The 22,378-nt window shown below is 37.2% G+C and overlaps 4 protein-coding genes across 4 annotated transcripts; 2 read left to right on the forward strand and 2 right to left on the reverse strand.

Annotated features, from left to right (window-relative positions):
• The first annotated feature begins 360 nt into the window (after positions 1-360).
• Positions 361-1,916, forward strand: LOC126376711 (ubiquitin-conjugating enzyme E2 C). Its single transcript, XM_050024267.1, has 2 exons — positions 361-605; positions 685-1,916. The coding sequence occupies exons 1-2, from the start codon at positions 505-507 to the stop codon at positions 1,112-1,114; spliced, it is 531 nt and encodes a 176-aa protein (XP_049880224.1). The 5' UTR covers positions 361-504; the 3' UTR covers positions 1,115-1,916.
• Positions 1,917-2,765: 849 nt separating this feature from the next.
• Positions 2,766-12,127, reverse strand: LOC126376649 (syntaxin-16). Its single transcript, XM_050024188.1, has 4 exons — positions 11,955-12,127; positions 10,874-11,010; positions 9,307-9,479; positions 2,766-8,601 (listed from the first exon to the last, which is right to left on the reverse strand). The coding sequence occupies exons 1-4, from the start codon at positions 12,039-12,041 to the stop codon at positions 7,961-7,963; spliced, it is 1,038 nt and encodes a 345-aa protein (XP_049880145.1). The 5' UTR covers positions 12,042-12,127; the 3' UTR covers positions 2,766-7,960.
• A 155-nt stretch (positions 12,128-12,282) lies between these two features.
• LOC126376548 (actin-related protein 8) lies at positions 12,283-14,227 on the forward strand. Its single transcript, XM_050024015.1, has one exon. The coding sequence runs from the start codon at positions 12,457-12,459 to the stop codon at positions 14,146-14,148; it is 1,692 nt and encodes a 563-aa protein (XP_049879972.1). The 5' UTR covers positions 12,283-12,456; the 3' UTR covers positions 14,149-14,227.
• A 3,372-nt stretch (positions 14,228-17,599) lies between these two features.
• Positions 17,600-21,824, reverse strand: LOC126376622 (XK-related protein 6). Its single transcript, XM_050024140.1, has 5 exons — positions 21,494-21,824; positions 19,937-20,062; positions 19,196-19,383; positions 18,685-18,837; positions 17,600-18,224 (listed from the first exon to the last, which is right to left on the reverse strand). The coding sequence occupies exons 1-5, from the start codon at positions 21,748-21,750 to the stop codon at positions 17,743-17,745; spliced, it is 1,206 nt and encodes a 401-aa protein (XP_049880097.1). The 5' UTR covers positions 21,751-21,824; the 3' UTR covers positions 17,600-17,742.
• Positions 21,825-22,378: the final 554 nt, after the last annotated feature.

Here is a 22,378-nt window from a genome sequence, read left to right on the forward strand (position 1 = left end):
TTTCATTACAGACTATCAGGCACTGATTTATATAACTAATAATTGTTTTTAGAAGAAATGCTGCAATTATAACCATATAGAAAACAATTTTATGTAGGTAGGTTATTGCGGAGAACCCTCTAAGGGAGAAATGCATAAATAACACTCCTCTTTTGGTATCGGGTGGACGAAAGACTGGGGGCAAAAAATTAGGTTTTTTTTTAATATTTACTTTTTTTATTAGGGAACTTTATTTTCATCATCGTTTGTAAAGCCCTTCCAACATCCGAATATTAGAAACTTGAGTCGTTACAAGTACGTTATAACGTTATTTCACACATAAACCTTTTAGTTTCAATTTCTTAAAACAGGTGGCGTTGTAGCGATACGTTGATTGACGCCATTACGCTCCGCTGTCAAATGTGAACCAATATCCAATAAAATTGGAGCTTTTTGAAATCGCAGAAAGACGTCCTCTTTATAACAGAAAACTGGTGGCATCACAAATTGATTTCTCGTTTTATTATGGCTCAAAATATCAACCCGACTTACGCTTCGTCGTCAAACCCAGCGAAACAGAACGAGGATACAATAAAACTGAAAGACAATCATGCAGTCAGCAAAAGGTACGTTAAATGACAATGCAACAGCATTTTCCCACTTTTTTCTTGAAGTCCATCGTTGTAATTCTTTGCTTTCTTGTAGACTTCAGAAAGAGCTGATGGAGCTTATGCGGTGCGCGGATAAAGGGATTTCTGCGTTCCCGGAAAGTGACAATCTTTTTAAATGGATAGGCACAATCAACGGCCCGCAGGACACCGTCTACGCTGGTCATAAGTACAAATTATCTTTAGAGTTCCCTAACTCGTACCCTTACGCTCCGCCTATGGTGAAATTCATCACTCCATGCTACCATCCTAATGTAGATACTTGTGGGTTAATTTGTTTAGACATATTGAAAGATAAGTGGACGGCCTTGTATGATGTGCGCACGGTTCTGCTGTCCATACAGAGCCTGCTAGCCGAGCCCAACACACAGAGTCCGTTGAACCAACAAGCATCGTACCTGTGGCCAAACCAACCCGCCTATAAGAAGTACCTAGATGAATTTTATAATAAACATAAAGATTCATAGTTTGTAATAGTAATGTCGTATTATATTTTGATTTGCGTTGTATTTTGTGTTGTGTATGTTTGATAGTGTTCATGGATGGGAGTGCGGTGCGGTGGGCTAGTAATAGACTAATATAAAATTGACAAATCAGATTTTGTACTTTCATAGACGGAACAGAGATGTTAGCAATTGAAATTTTGGTTGGGGTATTTTTTTTTGTTCCATTCTGACTGTATACATGTTTTTCTTTGTTACATTCCTATAACGAAATTGTTAATTAAATTACCTATGTAGACTGATTCACTCGTCTTATGAGCAGGTATAAGTTTAATCTTACACAACATTGGGCAAGATATTAAAACAATAATATTCTGTTTCAATTCATGTTTAATTGTTTTTATTAATTATAAAATTGTTTTAAGAAATTACTGCATAGATTTTATCATATCAAACACCATTTTTTTTTTCAATAATCTAATCAATAATTGTTTAGAAAAATATAGAATGAATTATCACGCCTTTAGGAATATATGACTAGATATCCAATAGAAACTCAATTCTAAATCAATAGACTGAAGTATGAGTATTTGTTGAATGTTTAAAATGTAAATTCCTTTTTTAAATGTATGCATAATTTCAATCTTTTCGTAAAATGCTTCCATTTTAATTTTTGTAAGTTTAAAAATGAGGTTTTTGTAAAATTTATTGTATTGTAAAATTATTTATTGTAAAATGCCCAACCGCCCCACATCTCAGGGTTTGTAACAAGCGAAGACTTTATGTATATTGAGATCACTGACAATTACAATTCTTTAGTGCAATTCATGTTTCGTTTCACTTACCCAAGTAATGTCTATAAAATTATGCTATACGATCCCGATGCGACAACCTGATTACTTCTAGCCATAGAGGCGGCCAATCAGCTCGCGACACCAATCACTTAAGAACCCCGATACCGACCCCGGCGGCGTGGTCGACGATTTCCCTCATTCAGCGCTTATCGCTATCGCCACTAGGGTCGATTAATTCTTTCTAATATTCTTCCTCTCAGACGATGCCCTGAGCCGAGGTTCGCGCCCTACTGGGCACACTTACGCTTGGTGTCTTAAAATTTGTAAAGGATGAGAGTTATTAAATTCGTTCACAAGAAACGCGGGGAGCGAAGATACATAGCGGTCAAATCATAACCCTCCTTTTTGCTTCGCCGCTGTCGGGTAAAAAGGTGTAATCTTGATCATGTTAGACTGAACATAAGTCGTTTTTTTGCGTGGCTCTAACTTAGGGATGCAGTATCATTTCTTACTCTATGTTTAAGGGTCAAATGTCATTGACCTCACAAAGCTCAGTGATGAAGGGTGAAGGTCAGTGACATTATTTGAAATCTATAGTGTGGATTGTGAGGTGGATTTATCAACCCTAGTGTCAGGGTTATTACTGAACCGCCTTAGGCCCCTGACATGACTCATGTAACGACTACGTACTTACGTCAGTAAGTAGTAACTGGGACCAACGGCTTAACGTGCCTTTTACTTTGTACAATCAGGTGATCAGCCTGTAATGTGATTTGTCCCCACCGGGATTCGAACCCGGGACCTCCGGATCGTGAGCACAACGCTCAACCATTGGACCACGGAAGCCGTACTATTTGAAATAAGGAAATGATGCAAAAAAATATTTTGAAATGTGTTATAATTTCATTTTGTAATTTTTATAAATTAACAATGATATATATGGTAGATCTATTTACACTGTACATATTTTTAACACTTACACACACATAATACATTGCAACGGGGGGGTTAAAAAGGCCACATCAAAGCGATTCATCTAAAAAAGCAATATTGCTATTAGACATTTGTTTGCATTGCGCACTTACTTTTATATGCGCACATGTCAAATTGCAATATTGCTTTTTTTAGAAGAATGAGGGACTTCCGGACTACGTTCCCCCAAAAAACTGTAGATGGCGCTGTACAATATTTGTCTTCGTTTGACTTTCTAATTTCATGGATAACAGGCATACGCATCTTTTATCTTTGTTTTTGGGTATAAATGATGACCTCATCATTTATACATTCAGGGACAATTACATCTTCTACCCATTATTATTCCGATCAAAATAAAGAGAAGCAATATAGATAGCAACATAATACATACATACATAAACTCACGCCCGTAATCCCTAATGGGGTGGGCAGAGCCACAAGTAATCAAAGACAACTTGCAGCCACTGTTGATACGAAGTCCAAAGATGGATATGATGAACCTTATGGTGATAAGGGATCAGCCTATCGCCCATAACATTAGTCCATCATGTTAGAGGACACAATCCCTCTGTCGGTTTTTACGACATGCCCGGGAAGAGAAGCAGCTGAACGTGTTCTATGTTTTTTATTTGCTCCCAGAACAGCATAGAAGAAACATAATACTATACATAATTGTGATCCAAATATCAAGCGACAATTATTTTCACATATATATGCTTCTGCCATTTATTTTTGTATAATTATGTACCTGAGTAATGAGAGAATAGATAATTATCACGTTTAAACAGAACAACGCCATCTATATTGTTTTACGTGAACGTAGCCTGAAAAGTTCCCTTCGTAAACTTAATTCACCTAGGTGCATTAAACAAACTTTTAGATAGATAGATATAGCCTTTATTATGGACCTATTGTAACAATTCTTTTTTTTTTTTTTCTTTTTTTTTTTTTTTTAAACAAACTTTTAGTAACCTTTAATCACCAGGGTGCATTAAGTTCCTCACTATGTACCCTTAAGGCCCTGCGCAGACGACAGACTATCCGTGACGCACTTTTTAGTCTGTGAAAATATAACCTATGCAATTATATGCAGTAACGCACACGACGCGCAAAAAGTCCGGCGCGTTACTGCATATAATTGCATAGGTTATATTTTCAGACTAAAAAGTGCGTCACGGATAGTCTGTCGTCTGCGCAGGCCCTAATACTGAGAAAATAGGTAATTTTCACGTTAAATCTAGACAGCGCCATCTATATTATTTTTGGGGAACATAGCCTGGAAATTATCTTATTCGCGACGAAGAATCCGTGTCGCCTATGCTGAGTTCGATTCTTGGCCAGGACACGATATTTTTAACTTAATTCGGGTCGGGGTGTTTTATCGATATTAGGTAGGTATATCTTTACCACTGCAGGTAACATTGGCACATATTATTATACAATCACTCAGCGTTTAAATAACAACAAGCATTTTATCTTTCACCTTTTAGAAGAGTATAGACATATTTTAAAAAATGCCGTAACGATAGCCCTTAACCCTTTTACGGATAGAAATCATGGGTCATTGATGGTTCATAATAGGTAGTATGAGAGTATGACAACTTGGAATCGGAACGTCATTAGACGTTCTGGCCTTGAAAGTGTTAATATTAAGGGTGCAGGGTTACCTAGATGGCATACGTGCAGCGGATTCAGTGTAAAACGTAAATAAATTAGTCTTTCTCTCATTTATCATTATTTCTGAGGCTTCACTTTATTTGTGCCACAAGAGGTAAAATAATAATGTATTTTCAGTAAATTATTGATTAAATATACATTCCCATACAAAAGTGTTTACTAAGTATCTGTATTTTAAGTTACAAATAAACGTAAATAATTCTTTAAAAAAAAAATATGTTTTCTAATAATAGGTAATAAAAAGAACATTTAAATAGGAAGTTGTCAATAGCTTCAGACCCAGAGTAAACTTGAAGAAAATAGGATTTATGATATTTTTTAATATTTTAAGGTTTTCCAGACCTTCAAGTAGTGGCAAAAAGCCATAGAGCTAGATTTATTTATCTATGACAAAAAAAAATCGGTCACCGAATGGTGTGGCTACACTTACGCCATCTATTGTCGCCGAAACGTATATAGCGAGGGTCCCAACACCCTTGAATCGTTGATGTGGCGTCACGGCAGCAAAAAGGCGCGAAAGTTATGTAAAAAAGTTTTATTACCTAGCCTTTAGGCTAGGATCAGAGTAGTAAAGGCCGCCATTTTATGCGACCAAGTGGCACGTTTTTTTTGTAGGTATTTCCAATCCATACTCTTATATGTCTATGATCAGAGTACAGTCATGAGCAATATAATGTACCCACTTTAGGACTCTGTCGCACTAACATATTTGACATTCAGTGAGACTTACAGTTCAATTTGTCAAAGTGTATACATATTAATGCTCGTGACCGTATATAAGAACAATTTGAAAAAAGCAGCCAGTGTCGTTACTATTAAAGAGTTTATACAACAGGAACATTCAAACTTTCGGAATTCCCTCGAACGGCACATCCGTGAACACAATGTATTAAAAATAATTCAAACAATTGATTATATTTACATTTCAAACAGATGATAAAGACACAGAATTATAACTTTTTAAATTAAATACAAGAAACACTTAAGCTGCGCGTCCATTATAATATTTACAATTAATTATTCGGAGCGGTATGCGGTTATTGAGCGTCAGGATTTCTTGTGTTCCTATAGTCAAATCAAATCAAAAATAGGGTATTAGATCTATAGGCTATAGGTCGACAAATGCATGCCAGACGTTGCTATGCTCAGAGATATTACACCGGAGTTGCCAAGCGCATGCGTCCCCTCTGCCGAAGTAGATTCATGAACAATTCGTTCGTGTTTTGTTATTTGTGTGATGTTTTTTTCTTATCACTGTACGGCAGTGAGAGGTTAGTCTGCTGTACGGTTACGAGTACTAATATGTATACACTTTGATACCATCTCACATTATCTTTTTCTCGTTACATGTCAAATATGATAGTGCGACAGGGTTCTAAAGTGGGTACATGATATTGCTCATGACTGTATGTATACCTGACCTCCCCCCAAAAAGTGTCAGAAAAAATGGAGTGTAAAAAAAGTCATTGCATTTTATAAATCGTACGCACACGACACGACCCGCATTTTGCCGCACAATGACTTCGGGTTTCGCGGCTCTTGCGGCGCGTCTAGGACAGTCTAGGTGTGCGTTCACCTTTAAGCTGACTCCCGTCTATAATTCGTAAATCCCGACACCCCGTCCGCTCTAATGGACGCGCACCTTTATTACTTACTTAGAAATAATAACAGTTGCACATAAATTAAGGGTATAAAGACTAGATCAGCGTGCTCATATTTAGCAATAAATACATGTCTTAGCGTACTTAATACAATTAAAATATTCGTAGAAATTAATGGAATGATAGTGATTTTATTAGTTTAGGAAATGAAATAGTTGTTTTTAAAAACGGAAGCACGATTTGAGGCGTTATTTTTGAATTTCTCGCCATCAACTCACTTTCGTAAATACAGGGTGTAAGTGACATCTTAACGAATACTAAGGGGGATGATTTAGACCACGATTCTGAGTTAATATTAAGTGGAATTTTCTGTCGCAAAATTCATGTTTTTTTTTTCAATTCTTTACTTTTGCGACGGAAAATTCTCAATAACGAGCTGAATCATCCCCCTCAGTATTCGTTACGATAATACTAACACCCCGTACAAGTACGTACAGGTAGCCATAAATGTAGGTGTGGGTGTTAGTAACACCGTAGCGAATACTGAGGGGGATGATTCAGACCATAAATCTGTGTTGATATCAAGTGGGATTTCATGTCGGAAAATTCATGAACATTTATGTGTTTTTTTTAATATAAATTTCGGTTCCATTCTTTTGCGACGTAATATTCCACTTGATAACTACTCGGAATAAAGGTTTGATTCATCCCTCAAAGGTTTCGTTACTTTGTCACTAACACCCTGTATACCTGTCCCATCTTGCCATTAACAAGTTCTGATGAGCTAAGTGAAATGGGTATATTCAATACTTATTCTTCGCATGCGAATCGAAAACGAACGATTAAAAATACCGTCTCTAAGCCTTTTTTTGTAAAATTCCTTCTACATAATATAAGGCATAACTTTATTTATAGGTAATTACAATATGAATGTCCTTTAATGTGCAGCAGCCCTTCGTAGTGTCTCAGGTTTGAATCCCGGCTCGAGTTCTAAACTGCTTCAAGAGTTTAAATTAATATTTGGATCATGGAACGTATAAACGTTTTCTCTCTCTCTCTCTCATGGGTATGAAATTTGTACGCGTATGTATGTAGGTATAGTATATCTACTCTGCATGTCTCCTTGTTACGTTGGTCAGCTGGAAGAAATGTCTTTAAAACAATATAAATAGCGCTGTACAGATTTATCCTTCGTTTCACCTTCTAATTTCATGGATAACAGGCATACGCATCTTTTATCTTTGTTTTTGGGTATAAATGATTACCCTTTTTATTACACCCAGGCACAATTACATCTTCCATCCATTATTATTCATTCACACATAATGTGATCCAAATATCAAGCGACAACAATTTTTATATAATATGCTTCTGCCATTACATTGTATTTTGGAATAATTATTTACCCGAGTAATGAGAAAATAGATAATTATCTCGTTAAAGCTGTACAATGCCTTCTATATTGTTTTTGGTGAACGTAGCCTGGAAAATCCTTCATTGTTATCATTCTGTGTGGCCAGGTATTGGCAATAGACTCAACTTTTACATGGAATTTTGATTACAGGCTCCGCCTAGTTTGGGAACCTCTGTTCATTTTGTAAAACTTGTACCGTACCTCAAAAATATGCCTTCTTTCTTTTTGTATTATTTCTGAGATTAATAAAAACATTTTTGATTTGATTTAAGAAGTGCACCTATATTAATTAATACAACTCTGCCTACCTTTTCCGCGATACAGGCGAGATGCTTGGGCACACCAACTGAGAGAAGTTTTGTGTACACTTTAGGACATTTACATTGAAAGCCTACACCAAAATCTGCAACTAACTCTTCACAATAATTAGTAGTATGATCATAACAATGATCATTATTGCTAAAATAAATATACAATGCATCTTCCTATTCTTTCTTTGGTATCTTTCAGCTTTTTGTAACTGTTTGTAGCCTTCGTGTACTTGTACTTGGGTTTGTTCAATGTTATAGTCTATTCTGTCCAGCACGGTACCTTGTTCATTCACCATTTGACCTAAATCCTTAAAGATCTCGTTCAAATCCATTATTGAACGCACAATCTTGTTTACTTCTTCTTCCCTCTCTGCCACCATTTTGGTATTCTCCTCTTGTAACAAGAGTAACTGTTTCTGGGTCGTCTGTTTGTGCATAGCCTCTTCCATAGCCTGGTCGTCCTCGAGGTAATTGTTTTTTTGAGTGCCCGAAGTGCTCGGTAAGGAGAATAAAAAGTTGGTCTGATTGCTTGTCAAGCCAGGGAGGAGTTCTGTGTTGTCGTCAAGACTTAGTTCCTCGAAGTTTGGCAAGTCAAAATAGGCGTTTGACCTTTCTTCTCTAGACGTTAATGACTTTAGATAGTTGGATTGAGCCATACGAAAGGTTATGCTCAAGTCTTGTAGTGTTGTTACCAATGCTAGTACCACGTTGTTAGCTAATTTCTGTTCCGTTTTGTTACCTGAAATTGGGTTTAATAGTTAGCAACTTAAGACAGAATGTGAAATGGCAACGCGTACTTTTATTGTTAATAATAATAGTAATCGGTCGCTATTCGTAAATGATTATCACGTGCTCAGCGGTGAAGGAAAACATCGTGAGGAAACCCACATTCCCGAGAAATGCATTTTCGGAGGGTATATGACCTAACCTGTATTGAGCTGGTTTTCCCTTCGCGGGTCGGAAGATCAGACAGGCAGTCGCTTCTGTAAAAAACCGGACCTGTCAAATCTTCAGGTTAGGTAAGCGGACCCTGTGAAAAACGGGATAATTATAGATGTTGATAAATAAAGATGTTGATCTATTTCATTGTTCTCTGATGGTGTTCACAGTGGCTATATTATTTTATTTAACTAGGTAACGTTATTGTTAGATTGGTGTTACTATTGTGATTACAATAGTACTTTGAACTCATCTTCATCATCATTAATTTAAGAGCCACACTCTTGTAGGTGTAGCATTCTCCATTCTTGTCTATCAACAGCCAATTCTTTCACTTTCTTATAAGACACGACGTTCGGCTTCTCTTTAATTTGCTCCATGTAAGCTGTTCTTGGTTTTCCCTTTCCTCTCCTTCCGTTTTTCTTCCGTTCTATGATGTTTTTAATAAATTAAGGGTCATTAGACATCTCTTAATTCTGATAAAACTATTCTCTGTATTACTCACCATGCCGAACCTGCGCCTTGATAGCGGTGAGGTGCGTGTGCGCATGTGTGAAGTGCCGCCCGATCTCGGCGGTGAGTCTGCCTATGTGTTGCTGGTCCGTGCTGTCGTCGAGCGCCGGCCGCCTGATCTGCCGCTCATGGCGCTGCTGCAGCTCGGAGAGCTTGGTTTTTAATCTGTGGTAGAAATAATACCCATAACGAATACTGAGGGTTTATAAGGTGGATTACCAACCTCAGCAGCCCTAGCGTCAGGGTTATTGAGCCGCCAAAGGCTCCTGACATGACTCATAAGACTACGTACTCAGGTCCTTGTACGCTTCCTTCCGAAGCACGGATCATCTTACTTTCGGACAATTAGGTGATCAGCCTGCAATGTCCTAACCAAATTAGGGATCACAGTAATAATTCTGTGGCTGATTATGTCTTATGTATTCTCCACCGGGAATCGAACGGGACATCCGGATCATGAGATATAAAATCAAGTGGAATTTTCCGTCTCTGGCAAAGTGATAGTAGCTTGTCTTGTAAGCTTAAGAAGTAGACAGCAGAAAACATATCACGGGCATAACATGGAGTAGATTAGTCGTGTTATGTATTTGAGGGTGTTTGTCAACCAAACTTTTTTGTCAATGTAGCAAAAATCTGATTGTTGGCAACACAAGTTTAAAAATATTGTTATTAAGATTTTTTTTATATGGCAATATTATGCCGACTTGAATGGCCGACGCCTCCCGCGAAATCGTTGTAAATTTATCGTTTTGTGTATCATTGTGAGTTCAAATAGTAAATAAATAGCGACAAGGAACTAATTGGTTTACACTTGAAGTAGAGTCCACAAAAGAAGAACCAAACAGAGGGTAGGTATTTCTTTATTTCTTTACAGTAAATGTCGTGGATGCGTCCCGACTGGTGGTGGGTAATTCGTAATAAACAAAACTTATCTACTATACGACGATCGGTTGCCATAAACCATAAAGTTGAAGTTGAAATAAAAAACATAAACATCCTATATATGTCCCTCTGCTGGGCTCAAGCCTCCCCTCAATCTACCAGAGGGGTAGGGAGCATCCTCAGATGCTGTTGGTTGTTTAATTAAGAAATCGGTATGCAATTTAATAGGGCGTTTGTTGGTCTCCTTCTCATTATATTTCATACACATACAAGCATTTGTAACAAGTGGAGGACAGGAAAAATTGGAGAAGATTCGGAGGAAGCCTTTACCATCTGTTTCCTAATATATTGCAGTAGTCAGAGGTACATCTATCACAAGATGAAGTCTGTAGTCTGTGGTCTGTGTAGGATGAAGTGTGTGTGTGTGTGTCTGTGTGTGTCTTATGTGTCTGTGTGTGTGTGTCTCTGTGTCTGTGTGTGTTTCTGTATGTGTGTCTGTGTGTGTGTCTGTGTGCGTGCGTGCGTGTGTGCGTGCATGCGTGCGTGTGTGCGTGCATGCGTGCGTGCGTGCGTGTGTGCGTGCATGCGTGCGTCCGTGCGTGTGTGCGTGCATGCGTGCGTGCGTGTGTCTGTTATTATTATTAAGTCAAAATGTTAGGATAGGGTCTGTTTCGTACCTTGTAATAATATAGTGCGCTTCTTCAAGGGCGTCTATCCAGGGTGGCGGCGCGTGGGAATCCGCTCGTGTCTCCATGCCAGTCTCCATGTCGTGGCTGCTGGAGCGCATGAGACGCATGCGCTCGGAGTCTGTGCCCTGTAAGTTCAAAAAGGGATAGTTTAGATAAAAAAGGGGTTAATTAAAAAAGGGTTACATTAGATTATTTTTTAGGGATAGAATAAAAAAGGGTTAGGTTAGGGCATAAAGGGTTAGATTAGACCAAACAAGAGTTAGATAAAGGGGACAGCACTACAGGGGACTACTGGGTAGATAAATAAATAAAATGGGTACAATGGCTATGGGTATCCATTAAATAGGTAAATATAAACCCATATACAATAACTGGATATCTCACCAGTACACTACATTGTTGATGTGACCTAGTTAATTCGCAAGGCAAGTGTGTAAATATCTTTATATTTGCTGTAATCAAACCTAGCTTTCCACCACCATACCATGATTATTTTGTTTTAAAATCATTTATTTATTTTAATTCTTTATACTCATCTGCTTATAGTCAATGAGACTGAATGAAACATACAATTAAAAAAATAATTATTGTTGATTCTGTAATTTGGTTTCCTTTTTTTATATATTTTGTAATTAACATCATTGTAAGTTTTTCTTTTTCTCTCAATGTTGTTGTATTATTTCTATGTCTGTGGCATTCTTACCCTAAATATATTATCATGTTATAATTTTCTTATCATTAATAGGAGTTGCGGTGGGAGATTCAGTACTAGACTTACTCCAAGATATTTTTACGGATAGGAGCATACAAGGCTCCTTTTGGAGGCTAATGGAGTACAAGATTCCATCACAAGTAAACAGACTTGTGTTATTAGTCCTAAGTGGCTGTATGATCCTCAATACGACGTATAAAATTATGATCATTGCACCTACCACCTTATACATAGCATATGACTATATAGCCCGTAAATACTAAACTGCATTTTATACTGAGTGTGAAATTGCATCATAGTGTTTGCGAGATAGCAGTTTTACAAGTATAGAATGAATCGATAAAACTTAGTACTTACATGTTCCGTAAATATCTGTCGACTGTGTATTGCATTGTTCCGCATAAGGACAAAAACCTCTGTCAGACTTCGCGACACCATTTTCATAAGCCTATTTCGTCCAGTTTTGAGTATAAATATCTGAAATACTGTTTATTTTTTAGCGTTTTCGTGACGCGGTATTGAGAACATTTGACAATTTGTGAATTTGACACTGACATCCAGCTGTTATAAATTCGGATACACGCATTTTTGTAAGAATAACGCGTTATATTTCAACGTGTAACTCGTTAAACGCAGAATTTCGTTCAAAAATCGATTGCTTTTCTTACTTACAATACTTACATTCTGTTTAAATTTTGACATTCGTATTGTTAGTTAAGGTTATATTTATTATTTTCTCAGCATAAAATGGTGTTCCTTTGCGAGAAATTTCTGTAAATAACCTTGTGAAAGTTAGGCGTACTTTATGCCATTACGGTCATATAGTTTTAGTGTTATACCTAAGAAATAAACTGGATAAATGAGTATGCCGGCGAACGATCCCGGTCTGGAGCATTTCCAGCAGTTTCCGTCGCACAGAATCATTGTGATCCATCCTGGGTCACTTTATGTGCGTATCGGGAGAGCCTCGGACTTGTTACCAGTGAAGCAACTGCATTGCATCGCGAGGAAACGCCGTCCGGGCGGCAAGATTTATCGAGACCCATTCGTGCCTCCTAGTGTGCCAAAAACAAAAGAATTAATAGAAGAGCTTGAAGAATGTCGGCTTCAAATATCGCATACACTGCAGTCGTGCATGCAGTCTAACGGGGCGAGGCGATACGCGACACCTCCGCAGCAAATAGCCGCGTTTAACCGCCGGTCCTTACCAGAATGTGTGAACGACGGCGAACCATGGCCCCAAGTACAGTGCGATATCGTTGTTGGCGACCTAGTGCTAGACATTGACCCAGAACTACCTTATAATGTCCATTTCCCATACAGAAGAGGGGATTTCAATATCCATTCAGAAGTTGGTGGCTCAATCTCATCAGTACTTAATGATTTGTACACTATTTGGAGTTCTATCATTGAGTTTAAACTAGGAATACCTTTAATAGAGCTCATAAAATACAGATGTGTGTTGCTGATACCTGATATTTATTCCAGGAGTCATTTGAAGTATTTAATGTCATTGTTACTCAAAGATTTGGGATTCGGTCACTGTTTTCTAGTGCAAGAAAGTGTTGGAGCTACTTTTGGAGCTGGTATAGGATCTGCATGTGTAGTGGATATAGGAGACCAGAAAACAGCGATTTCATGTGTTGAAGACGGCATCTCTCACAAGACAACAAGACTCAGAATGGATTATGGATCTGGAGACGTCTGTCAAACACTATCTTGGCTGTTCCACAAAAGTGCATTTCCATACAAAGATTGGAATGAGAATATTCCAAGAGACGTCATGTTGATGCGTACCATGTATGAAGATTTTTGCCATGTCAACTTGGATGTGTGTGGGCCGCAAGAAAAGACCTTTTTAGTTGACCATCCTGGTGATGTTGTCAATAAATATACCTTACAAGTAGGTGATGAGTGTATCATATCACCACTGTCGCTGTTTTACACTGATTTACTCAAAATAACAGGCCTGAAAGCTACAAAGATACAGAACAGGCAGGCAAGTGACCCAGAAGATCCTTTCGATGCAGAATTTCTAAGAGAAACAGGGAGAAAACGAGAAGCAGTTGATACATCGGCAAATGACAGCCAGCAGTTGGAACAAGTTAACGAATCTCAACCCCAACAGAATCCAGACGAAGATATTGTCGTCGACACATTAGAAGGAGTAACTGGTGACGTTGTTTCGTTAGCACCAGGACAAGTGTTGGCTTTAGACGCAGCAATATTACAAAGTATAGACCGTTGCCCCAGTGAGGAGCTAAAGCGTAAAATGTACAGCAGCATTTTAATTGTTGGTGGAGGGGTAAAAGTACATGGCCTGAACATATGGTTACAAAACCGGCTGGCTTTGCAGATTCCCTACACATACAAAACGGAGCAATTAGAAATTGTGACGTCCCCAAAAGACATTGATCCAGCCAGTACGGTATGGAAGGGGGCTGCAGTCATGTCCTGCTTAGAGTCAGCTATTGAGTTATGGATCAATCAAAGTGAATGGAACAAGTTTGGCCTTAAGGTCTTAAGAGAAAGAGCTCCATTTATTTGGTGACAGTAGGCCTTTTGTCGTGCAGTAGCAGTAACTGTCAGTACTATTCAGAGGCGGAGGACAGGAGTCCTAGTACGGCTTTGAAATAGACTACTCTGAGCGCCATCCCACTCGCGTCAGACAGAGTACTGCGGGGCGGAAGGCAAGAGGGAAACCACTGCCCTATTTTTCCATAAAAAGAATGGTACACCGACAAGAGCGTGGCTAAATTAGTGATGATGATGCCTTGTGTCACAAGTGTGGGTATGTCTATGACGTAGATGTTGAACCAGTGTACATATTTAGTTCGGTAGGATAATGAAATTTGTCAGCAAGGACTATCAATAAATTAAAAATAATAATGAGAAAGTTTTAGAAAAATGTGTATTATATTTAAATTATACATTTGGGGAACGGTCGATAGGCGTGTGAGATTATGCGTAATCCTATTAGGTATTGGTAAATAAAAACATGTAAGTGACAAAAAAATGTTTATTACAAAAATAATGTATTATAAATGTTGAGCAGAATCATAAAGATACAACATTTTACTTCATTAAGTACTACAATTCAAATTGTATAAAAATACTAAAATTAACTGAGATTGTGCTCCATCTTGGAACTAAAATATGGCAGTCTTATTAAGTTTAGATCACTTACTTACAGTCATTTTTATTTAGCTAGAAAAATAAATCAAATACATAAATATTAATTAAATTACACTAAATAAAAAACCAACTAAGAAATTAATTATTTCTAGATATTTCTTGCTTTCATTATAATATTACGTGCAATAAGAGAATAAGTATAACTTAAAAGGTAAATGAAATTAAAATTACCGACAGGCTCGGCACGACATCCGTACCCGCGCGCGACGCGCAATATGTCGAGGGTACGTATCATAATGCATAAATTTAAAATCTATAAGTTTACAATGTATAAGTTCAAAATATATAAAATCAAAAAGTATAATAGTCAGAAGAAATAATCATCAATATGCATAACTTACGTTATATATAAATATCATAATGCATAAGTTTACAATGTATAAGTTCAAAGTATATAAAATACTTAAACTAAAATCTTCACCGCCGCCTCTCGGCCCTTCGGGCCTCGATGGTCACAAGTAACCTAACCCACTCGGCTATATGGCAGGGGGCTCGCTTTGCTCGCCCCCTGCCATACAGCCTTCGTAACCTATATCTACAGTGTCGGGCTGCCCGTAACGCGGAGCTCCTTAGAAAAAAAAAAAAATTAAATTATTTATAATAAAAAAAAGGTAAAGCCAATATGCCAAAAACCACTATGCTACACAAGAACAGGGTAAATATCTTTAGGCTTAACAAACATTATGCTAAGTAATGTTATAAAACGTAGCCTTAGGAACCATTATGCATTGTGTTTGTTATATGTTTCGACCATTATGGCATTCAAACTTAGAAATTTAGAACTTATGCAACATTACTTTATACATTTTGATGCATTATATATTTTGATTTTCGGTATTTTAACTTTATATATTCCAACCATATGTATTTTGAAATTATATATTATGATACGTACCCTATGTCGATGGTTTCAACCAAGATGCAGCGAATGCGGTCTACGTGGATAGACGTATGACTATTGGTCAAAGCCCTCGATACTGCATCATTTTACTGCTTTGTTTCATTGCATTGCTGTATAAAAACTTGTCATAAGTAAGATACATGAACAGTATACTTAGAATACCTACGTAAATTGAACTATTGTCACAAGAGGTATCATAAAATGCAATAAGGGACTTTCCAGGCTACATTCTCCCAAAAAAATATAGATAGCGCTGTACAGTTTTAAAGTGATAATCACCTGTGTTTTCATTACTCGGGTACATAAATTATTCAAAAATATAACGCAATGGTAGAGACATATATAAAAATAATTGTTCCTTGATATTTGAATCAGATACGTATAGAATTATAATATTGTTCCTATATTGCTTATCTTTATTTTGATCAGAATAATAATGGGTGGAAGATTTGTTGTGCCTAGGTGTAATAAAAAGGGTCATCATTTATACCCAAAAACAAAGATAAAAATTGCATATGTCTGTTATCCATGAAATTAGAAGGTTAAACAAAGGCAAAGCACAGCGCCATCTCTATACTTTTTTTGGGGAACTTAGTCTGGAAAGTCTCTCTTATAAAGAAATCAGAAATCAGAATCATTTATTCAACGTAATTATCATGGATAAACTTGTTGAAGGTCAATGTAACATTTTTGAATTTACGTCATTTCGCAAGGTGTTATGGCTGAGGAGAAGAAATGACAAGAAACTGCAACAGCAACACATCTTTTAAAAACCAATGAGGATATACATTACAAGTTATTTAATAACTAGAGGAACACATTCAATACCAGACATTTTTATCATTTAGGTAGTCATTAATCTTATAATAAGCTTTTTTACATAAAGTAAGCTTCACGTGAGCTTTAAATTTATTTTCTGACAAATTTAAAATATTATCTGGTATTTTATTGTAAAAACGTATACATAACCCCAAAAAAGATGAATTTAATTTACTTAATCTAGAATTTTGAATAGCAATTTTATGTTTATTTCTTGTATTGTAAGTATGCCTTTCACAGTTTCTCGGAAGGAGAGATAAGTTTTTACGTACATACATAATGTTTTCATATATATATTGACTTGCGACCGTCAGTATATTTATTTCTTTAAACAGCTCCCTCAAAGAGTCCCGACAACGCAGCTTATAAATAGCGCGAACTGCTCTTTTTTGAATGATGAAAATAGTTTCTACATCAGCGGCTCGACCCCACAGCAAAATACCGTAAGACATTATGCTGTGGAAGTAGCTGAAGTAGACAAGTCTAGCAGTGGGTACATCTGTGAGTTGTCGGATCCTTCTGACGGCATATGCTGCTGAACTTAGCTTGCCCGCTAGTGATACAATATGTGGGCCCCATTGAAGTTTTGAATCTACAGTAATTCCTAAGAAAACTGTGTGTTCAACAAAATCTAGTTTCTCGTCGTTAATTTTAATGTTATTATTTACTTTCTTTACGTTTGGTAGAACAAATTTAATACACTTCGTTTTCTTAGCATTTAGAACTAGGTTATTTACTGTAAACCAACTTAGAACCTGCGACACAGCGCTGCTAAAATTTTGGCAACATTGTTAATCTCCCAAAACTTTGTTATTTGAAAGAAACTTCAATTCTTTAATTATTCAGACCTTAAACTTGTATTAAACTTGAAGCAATATAATGCTTATTAAAAATATCTCTCAGGTAGCTAATAGCTATAACTATCGGAAATGGTCGAAAATATCATGAAATGATCAATTCTACGATCTGGCCACGACATATTACAACACAAGTTAATAAATACACTAGTGTGCCTACATAACAATATAGTCTTTGTTACTACACTGCTGCACTGTACGAAAATATTGTTAACTCGTAACCCTTTATCAACTTTCGTTAGATATATGTATGATATGAGATTGTATAAAATTGTACTGTTGTAAAAATATTTAAAATTATATTCTACGGTAACTTGGAGAGCCTATGATAATAATACTAGATGATTAAATAGCAAAAGCTAATCATTTAACTCTAGCTAACTTCAGCAATTTGTTCGTTCACTTTGAAACTGACTGCTGTATCAGTAATTCCTCTTCGCACTTTCACTTTTGGATGGAAGAACATATAATAGACAACCATGAATAATATCCCTATGCAATATGGCACTATAGTCAATACCGACACTAGGTGAAAATACACAGAATTCCTTGTAGCATCATCTACGTAGAAGTACCATAACAACGCACAGGTCAGATTTTGAAAAAAACATAATATATAATACACCGTGTATCTATACCTCGTTCTACCTTCAATGGGGAGGATGTATGTGAATAAATACACGGCCCCAAGTGCGACAGAGAAGGCTAGTTCGGCTATCTTGTTGTGTGAGCAGAACGGAGAACGGTCGAGCAGTTGCAGCCAGATTGACATGCAGAATATATGGATGAAGCAGGCTAAGATGGTCCATATTGGGAAGAGGTATGCTATTATTGATATTGAGATGATGCGGCTCACTGGAACAAAATAGAAGAGATTATTTATTAACTTAAGAGATAGGTATCACTATTAACTTGGAAAGAATAATGATAAAGTGAGTAGAGTATTTCTTTTTATATTACAAACATAAACTTTCTCGTTCGACATTTGACAGTGTTTCGCTGGTTGAGTATGTTATCCCACTTCTGCCTTGCGTCGCCCGTGCGTTAATAAATTGTGGCCATATTAAGAAAGATTGGTCTCTGTCATCATAAGTAAAGCCAGCCGAATATACTAACTATAAAATATTTCTCCTATTAAAAAAACCATAGGCACGTTAAGCTGTTGGTCCCGGTTACTATTTACTGATGACATGAGCCATGGCAGGGGCAGCCTTTGGCGGCTCAATAGTAACCCTGACACCAGGGTTGATGGGGTTGCTAATCCACCTCACAACCCACACGATAGAAGAAGATTAAAAAGCCATATACAACTCACGTGTAACAAGGAAATGCCAGACGACCTGCAACACAGACCCTTGCCAATTCATATTGAGCTTGTCTTGTTGCGCGAACCGCACTGCGCGCTGGTACGCTGCCAAGCACCAGCCCATGCCGATGATGGACGAGCAGATCGACAGGATCTGGTGGACTGGAAGAAAATATTATCAATAAAGAACAATACATTAAGTAATCGGTCCCGATTAATATTTACTTTTAGTAAGTATGTAGTAATTACACGAGCCATTTCAGGGGCCTTTAGCGGCTCAATAGTAACCCTGAAACCAGGAATTATGAGGTCAATCATTGATCTATCTCCTGATAGAAGAAAATGATGACAACTTTCGATCAGCTAGTTAAATGAATGGCGCCCAGTATGGGACAAAACTACGAATAACGTTTAAGAAGAATAATAGGCTGGAAGAAAATAAAGCCTTAAGTACAGAGCTGTGAATAAATAAGGAGAATTAAAAAACACGAAATAACCCTTCCCTCCCTCCCCCTCTTACCTCTAAAATCCTCATACCGCCGGAGCAACAAGCTGGTCTGCAAGACCTGCTGAGGCGCGGCTTCTAGGAAACATTCGAAGATCCTCAGCAGTGCTGCATCTGAATCCTCTTTCAGCATCAGACCGTAGTACAGGCGCTGTGTGGCTTCATCCTTCTTGCGTTCGGCTCGGCGAGACTTGATTGCGTAACTGAGGTAGAGGAATACGTAATACTTGATGTGTCTCACACAGATAAAGATCTGTGTGTGATTGGTTCGAACCCCGATACCAGGCTTGCACCAATGAGTTATTAATTTATCTTAAATGCAGTTTTCACTAACTCAGCTTGCTCGATCATTATAGACGTCAACACGGCTCGTCGTTGGTCTAACGGAAAGCTCGGTGAGGTGTCAGTACTTAGTTCATCTTACAATGGATGTACCTCTGACTACCCCAATTGGAATATAGGCGTGAGATTATGTAGATCACCCCGCCGTATAGCGCTGGTGACCTGTATAAACAATTTTATTATGATTGATTGGCACATGTTTGTAAGTCGCCCAGACCCGCCATTTCCCAATTTCCTTTGGGTCATGTGTATAACTTCAGCTGTTCCGACATCCATATGTCGGCATACAAGCATAAAAGATACAATTCTTTTGTCAGATTTTACGACATTCCCAGGAAGACCAGCAGCTGAACATGTTGTTTTGTTTTTATTCGCCTCCAAACCTGCATAGAAGCTAAAATCATCTGTACTTACATCAAAGCATCAGTAAACCGTAATATCGGCGCCATTTGGAGCACGAGAATAAAAATTCTCAACCACCTCTGTTTGGTCACCGTGTTTGATAACGAATCTTCCCCCAATTCTTTATCTTGAGAATACCTGTAAGTTTACAGGTAAACAGTAATTAGACCAAAGTTTAAAGGTTCATGTACAGTCATAAGCAATATAATGTACCCACTTTAGGACTCTGTCGCACTAACATATTTGACATTTAGTAAGACTTACAGTTCAATTTGTCAAAAAAGTTAATGTGACATGGTACCAAAGTGTATACATATTAATGCTCGTGACCGTACAACATTTTATCTTTAAAAGGGGTTAATCTTTTGGCTTTACACATAACTCATTTAGATTGAGAAAAACAATTACCTGTCTTCTGTTTATTTAAGCAGGCCATGCAGACAGGCTGGATCAATCAAATATCCTTTATTGCGTACAAACATTTATCAAACATTTGATGATGATGATGACAGGGTTGATGAAGTAGGTCATCCACCCCACAACCCACACAAAACAAGAAGACTGGACACACCAATTATCTACCAGAGCTAGACAGTAGTGAGGTTTTACGAGCGAATGGACAATAAATACCTTGCTTATCATATTATTTCTCTTACTTGTTAAACAATATAGCAACAGTACAGTCATGAGTAATATAATGTACCCACTTTAGGACTCTGTCGCACTAACATATTTGACATTTAGTGAGACTTGTTCAAATTGTCAAAAAAGTTAATGTGACATGGTACCACAGTGTATACATATTAATGCTCGTGACTGTACACATGGGCGGTCTTATTGGTCTAAAGCTATTTCTTCCAGGCAATGTGCAACAACCATGGTCAATGATTTATTGTTTTAGAATTATTATTCTTGCAATAGAGATAAGCCCACTTTGTGTTACATGTTTTCATTGTTTTGTTTTTACTTAGAATAGAATAGAAACTTTATTTGCTTTATTTATTTTACTTTATTATGTGTACTATACAATAAAGTAGGTATAGGTATCTCCGTAATATTGCAATGAGCATAAACTACATTTATTATAGATAAGATAGATAGAATAATAATAGATTAAGATTTTATCAATTTATTATTCTGTCAGATTACCTAAAATTTTAGAAATGGATTTGTTCGTAATTATTTCCTGTTGTGACTAGTTTGGCCAGGATTATGTAAAAAATAAGATGATTCCATGCTTCGGAAGGCTTGTTAAACCATTATTGGTCCCAGTTACTTACTGATTGATGTAAGTACATAGTTGTTGCATGAACCGTGTAAGGGGTCTTTGGCAGGTCAATAATAACTTGTCGTGAGGTGGATTTTAGTCATCCATCTCACAACCCACACGAAACAAGAAGACTGACTGGATATACCTATTATCTCCCAAACCCAGACAGTAGTGGGGTTTTATGGGGGAATGAACAATACCTTGCTTTAATAGTATTATCATACTCGTTAAAAAATATAATAGGTATATATGCGGGAATATTATAACACTTAGAAAAATAAAACAAGATAGGCACTTACATTCTGTTAGACACCAAGGTATTGATAAAAGCTGGTACAAGTATGAAAGCCAGTGTCCACCCGAATTCCATAACATTATTGGCCAAGTAATACCTAATGGCAACGTTAATATCTAATCCCAGATCCACAAAATGCCCCAAAATCGCGACAACATACATTACGATGTCCAAATTGGTTATATTAATATTTTTCGGTATCCGATCAGTTTCGTCCCGCGAAACTGCGGGCTGGAGGATTTGAAGAGCTGCTTTCGGCATTTTATAGTTTTAACACTTCAGTTTCACACAAAAGTTGCTGATAACATGATAAAACAACAACTTGCGCGCCTGAATTTTGTTTTGTTAAGTTTGACAGTTTACTTCGTTTGCGAGTTCGTTACGACATGACAAGAGAACCACTAAACATTCAGCCTTGTTTGTTGTGATAAGGCGCGTTCTTCATTAACGCTAATTAATGATTCAACATTATACTTACCTAACTTATTTACTTTACCGCGTACGTTGAAAGCCAGTCGGCGGAGGCCCGTGTTGTTCTATGGTTCAAAGCACATAGAGGCGGTAATATTAGCGTTCATGAGCGTGCAGCAATTTTAATTTTTTTATGAAATTTGTGCCGTGAATAGTAGTTTTATTTAGGAACAAAAAATACCGCTCCTCTTCGCTCCCGGAAAAGCCTTTATGTAGTTAGTAGGTATAAATGCTTAACTGTTCTACGTGTGTGGAGTGTGGACCACACTTCACACTACTTTTCATTAAAAAAAAACACAAAGTTTATTTATCACATACTTTACTGTCTTTAATAAATAGTAGTTACGATGTCTTTGTAGGTAAGATTGGCAGCGAAAAGCGTCAAATAAAGAGGGTCCTTGTTTACTTCGTTGGAACT

This window comes from Pectinophora gossypiella, chromosome 21 (assembly GCF_024362695.1).
Source record: "Pectinophora gossypiella chromosome 21, ilPecGoss1.1, whole genome shotgun sequence".
In the NCBI taxonomy this organism is placed as follows: domain Eukaryota; kingdom Metazoa; phylum Arthropoda; class Insecta; order Lepidoptera; family Gelechiidae; genus Pectinophora; species Pectinophora gossypiella.

Coding starts and splice junctions, on each gene's coding strand:
- LOC126376711 (XM_050024267.1), top strand. CDS start 505: ATGGCTCAAAATATCAACCCGACTTACGCTTCGTCGTCAAACCCAGCG. Junction 606..684: donor AATCATGCAGTCAGCAAAAG/GTACGTTAAATG, acceptor GCTTTCTTGTAG/ACTTCAGAAAGAGCTGATGG.
- LOC126376649 (XM_050024188.1), bottom strand. CDS start 12,041: ATGAAAATGGTGTCGCGAAGTCTGACAGAGGTTTTTGTCCTTATGCGG. Junction 11,011..11,954: donor GACAGATATTTACGGAACAT/GTAAGTACTAAG, acceptor TTGAACTTACAG/GGCACAGACTCCGAGCGCAT. Junction 9,480..10,873: donor GCGCACTATATTATTACAAG/GTACGAAACAGA, acceptor TTTCTACCACAG/ATTAAAAACCAAGCTCTCCG.
- LOC126376548 (XM_050024015.1), top strand. CDS start 12,457: ATGAGTATGCCGGCGAACGATCCCGGTCTGGAGCATTTCCAGCAGTTT.
- LOC126376622 (XM_050024140.1), bottom strand. CDS start 21,750: ATGCCGAAAGCAGCTCTTCAAATCCTCCAGCCCGCAGTTTCGCGGGAC. Junction 19,384..19,936: donor CGGTTTACTGATGCTTTGAT/GTAAGTACAGAT, acceptor CCTCTACCTCAG/TTACGCAATCAAGTCTCGCC. Junction 18,838..19,195: donor GCGGTATGAGGATTTTAGAG/GTAAGAGGGGGA, acceptor ATTTTCTTCCAG/TCCACCAGATCCTGTCGATC.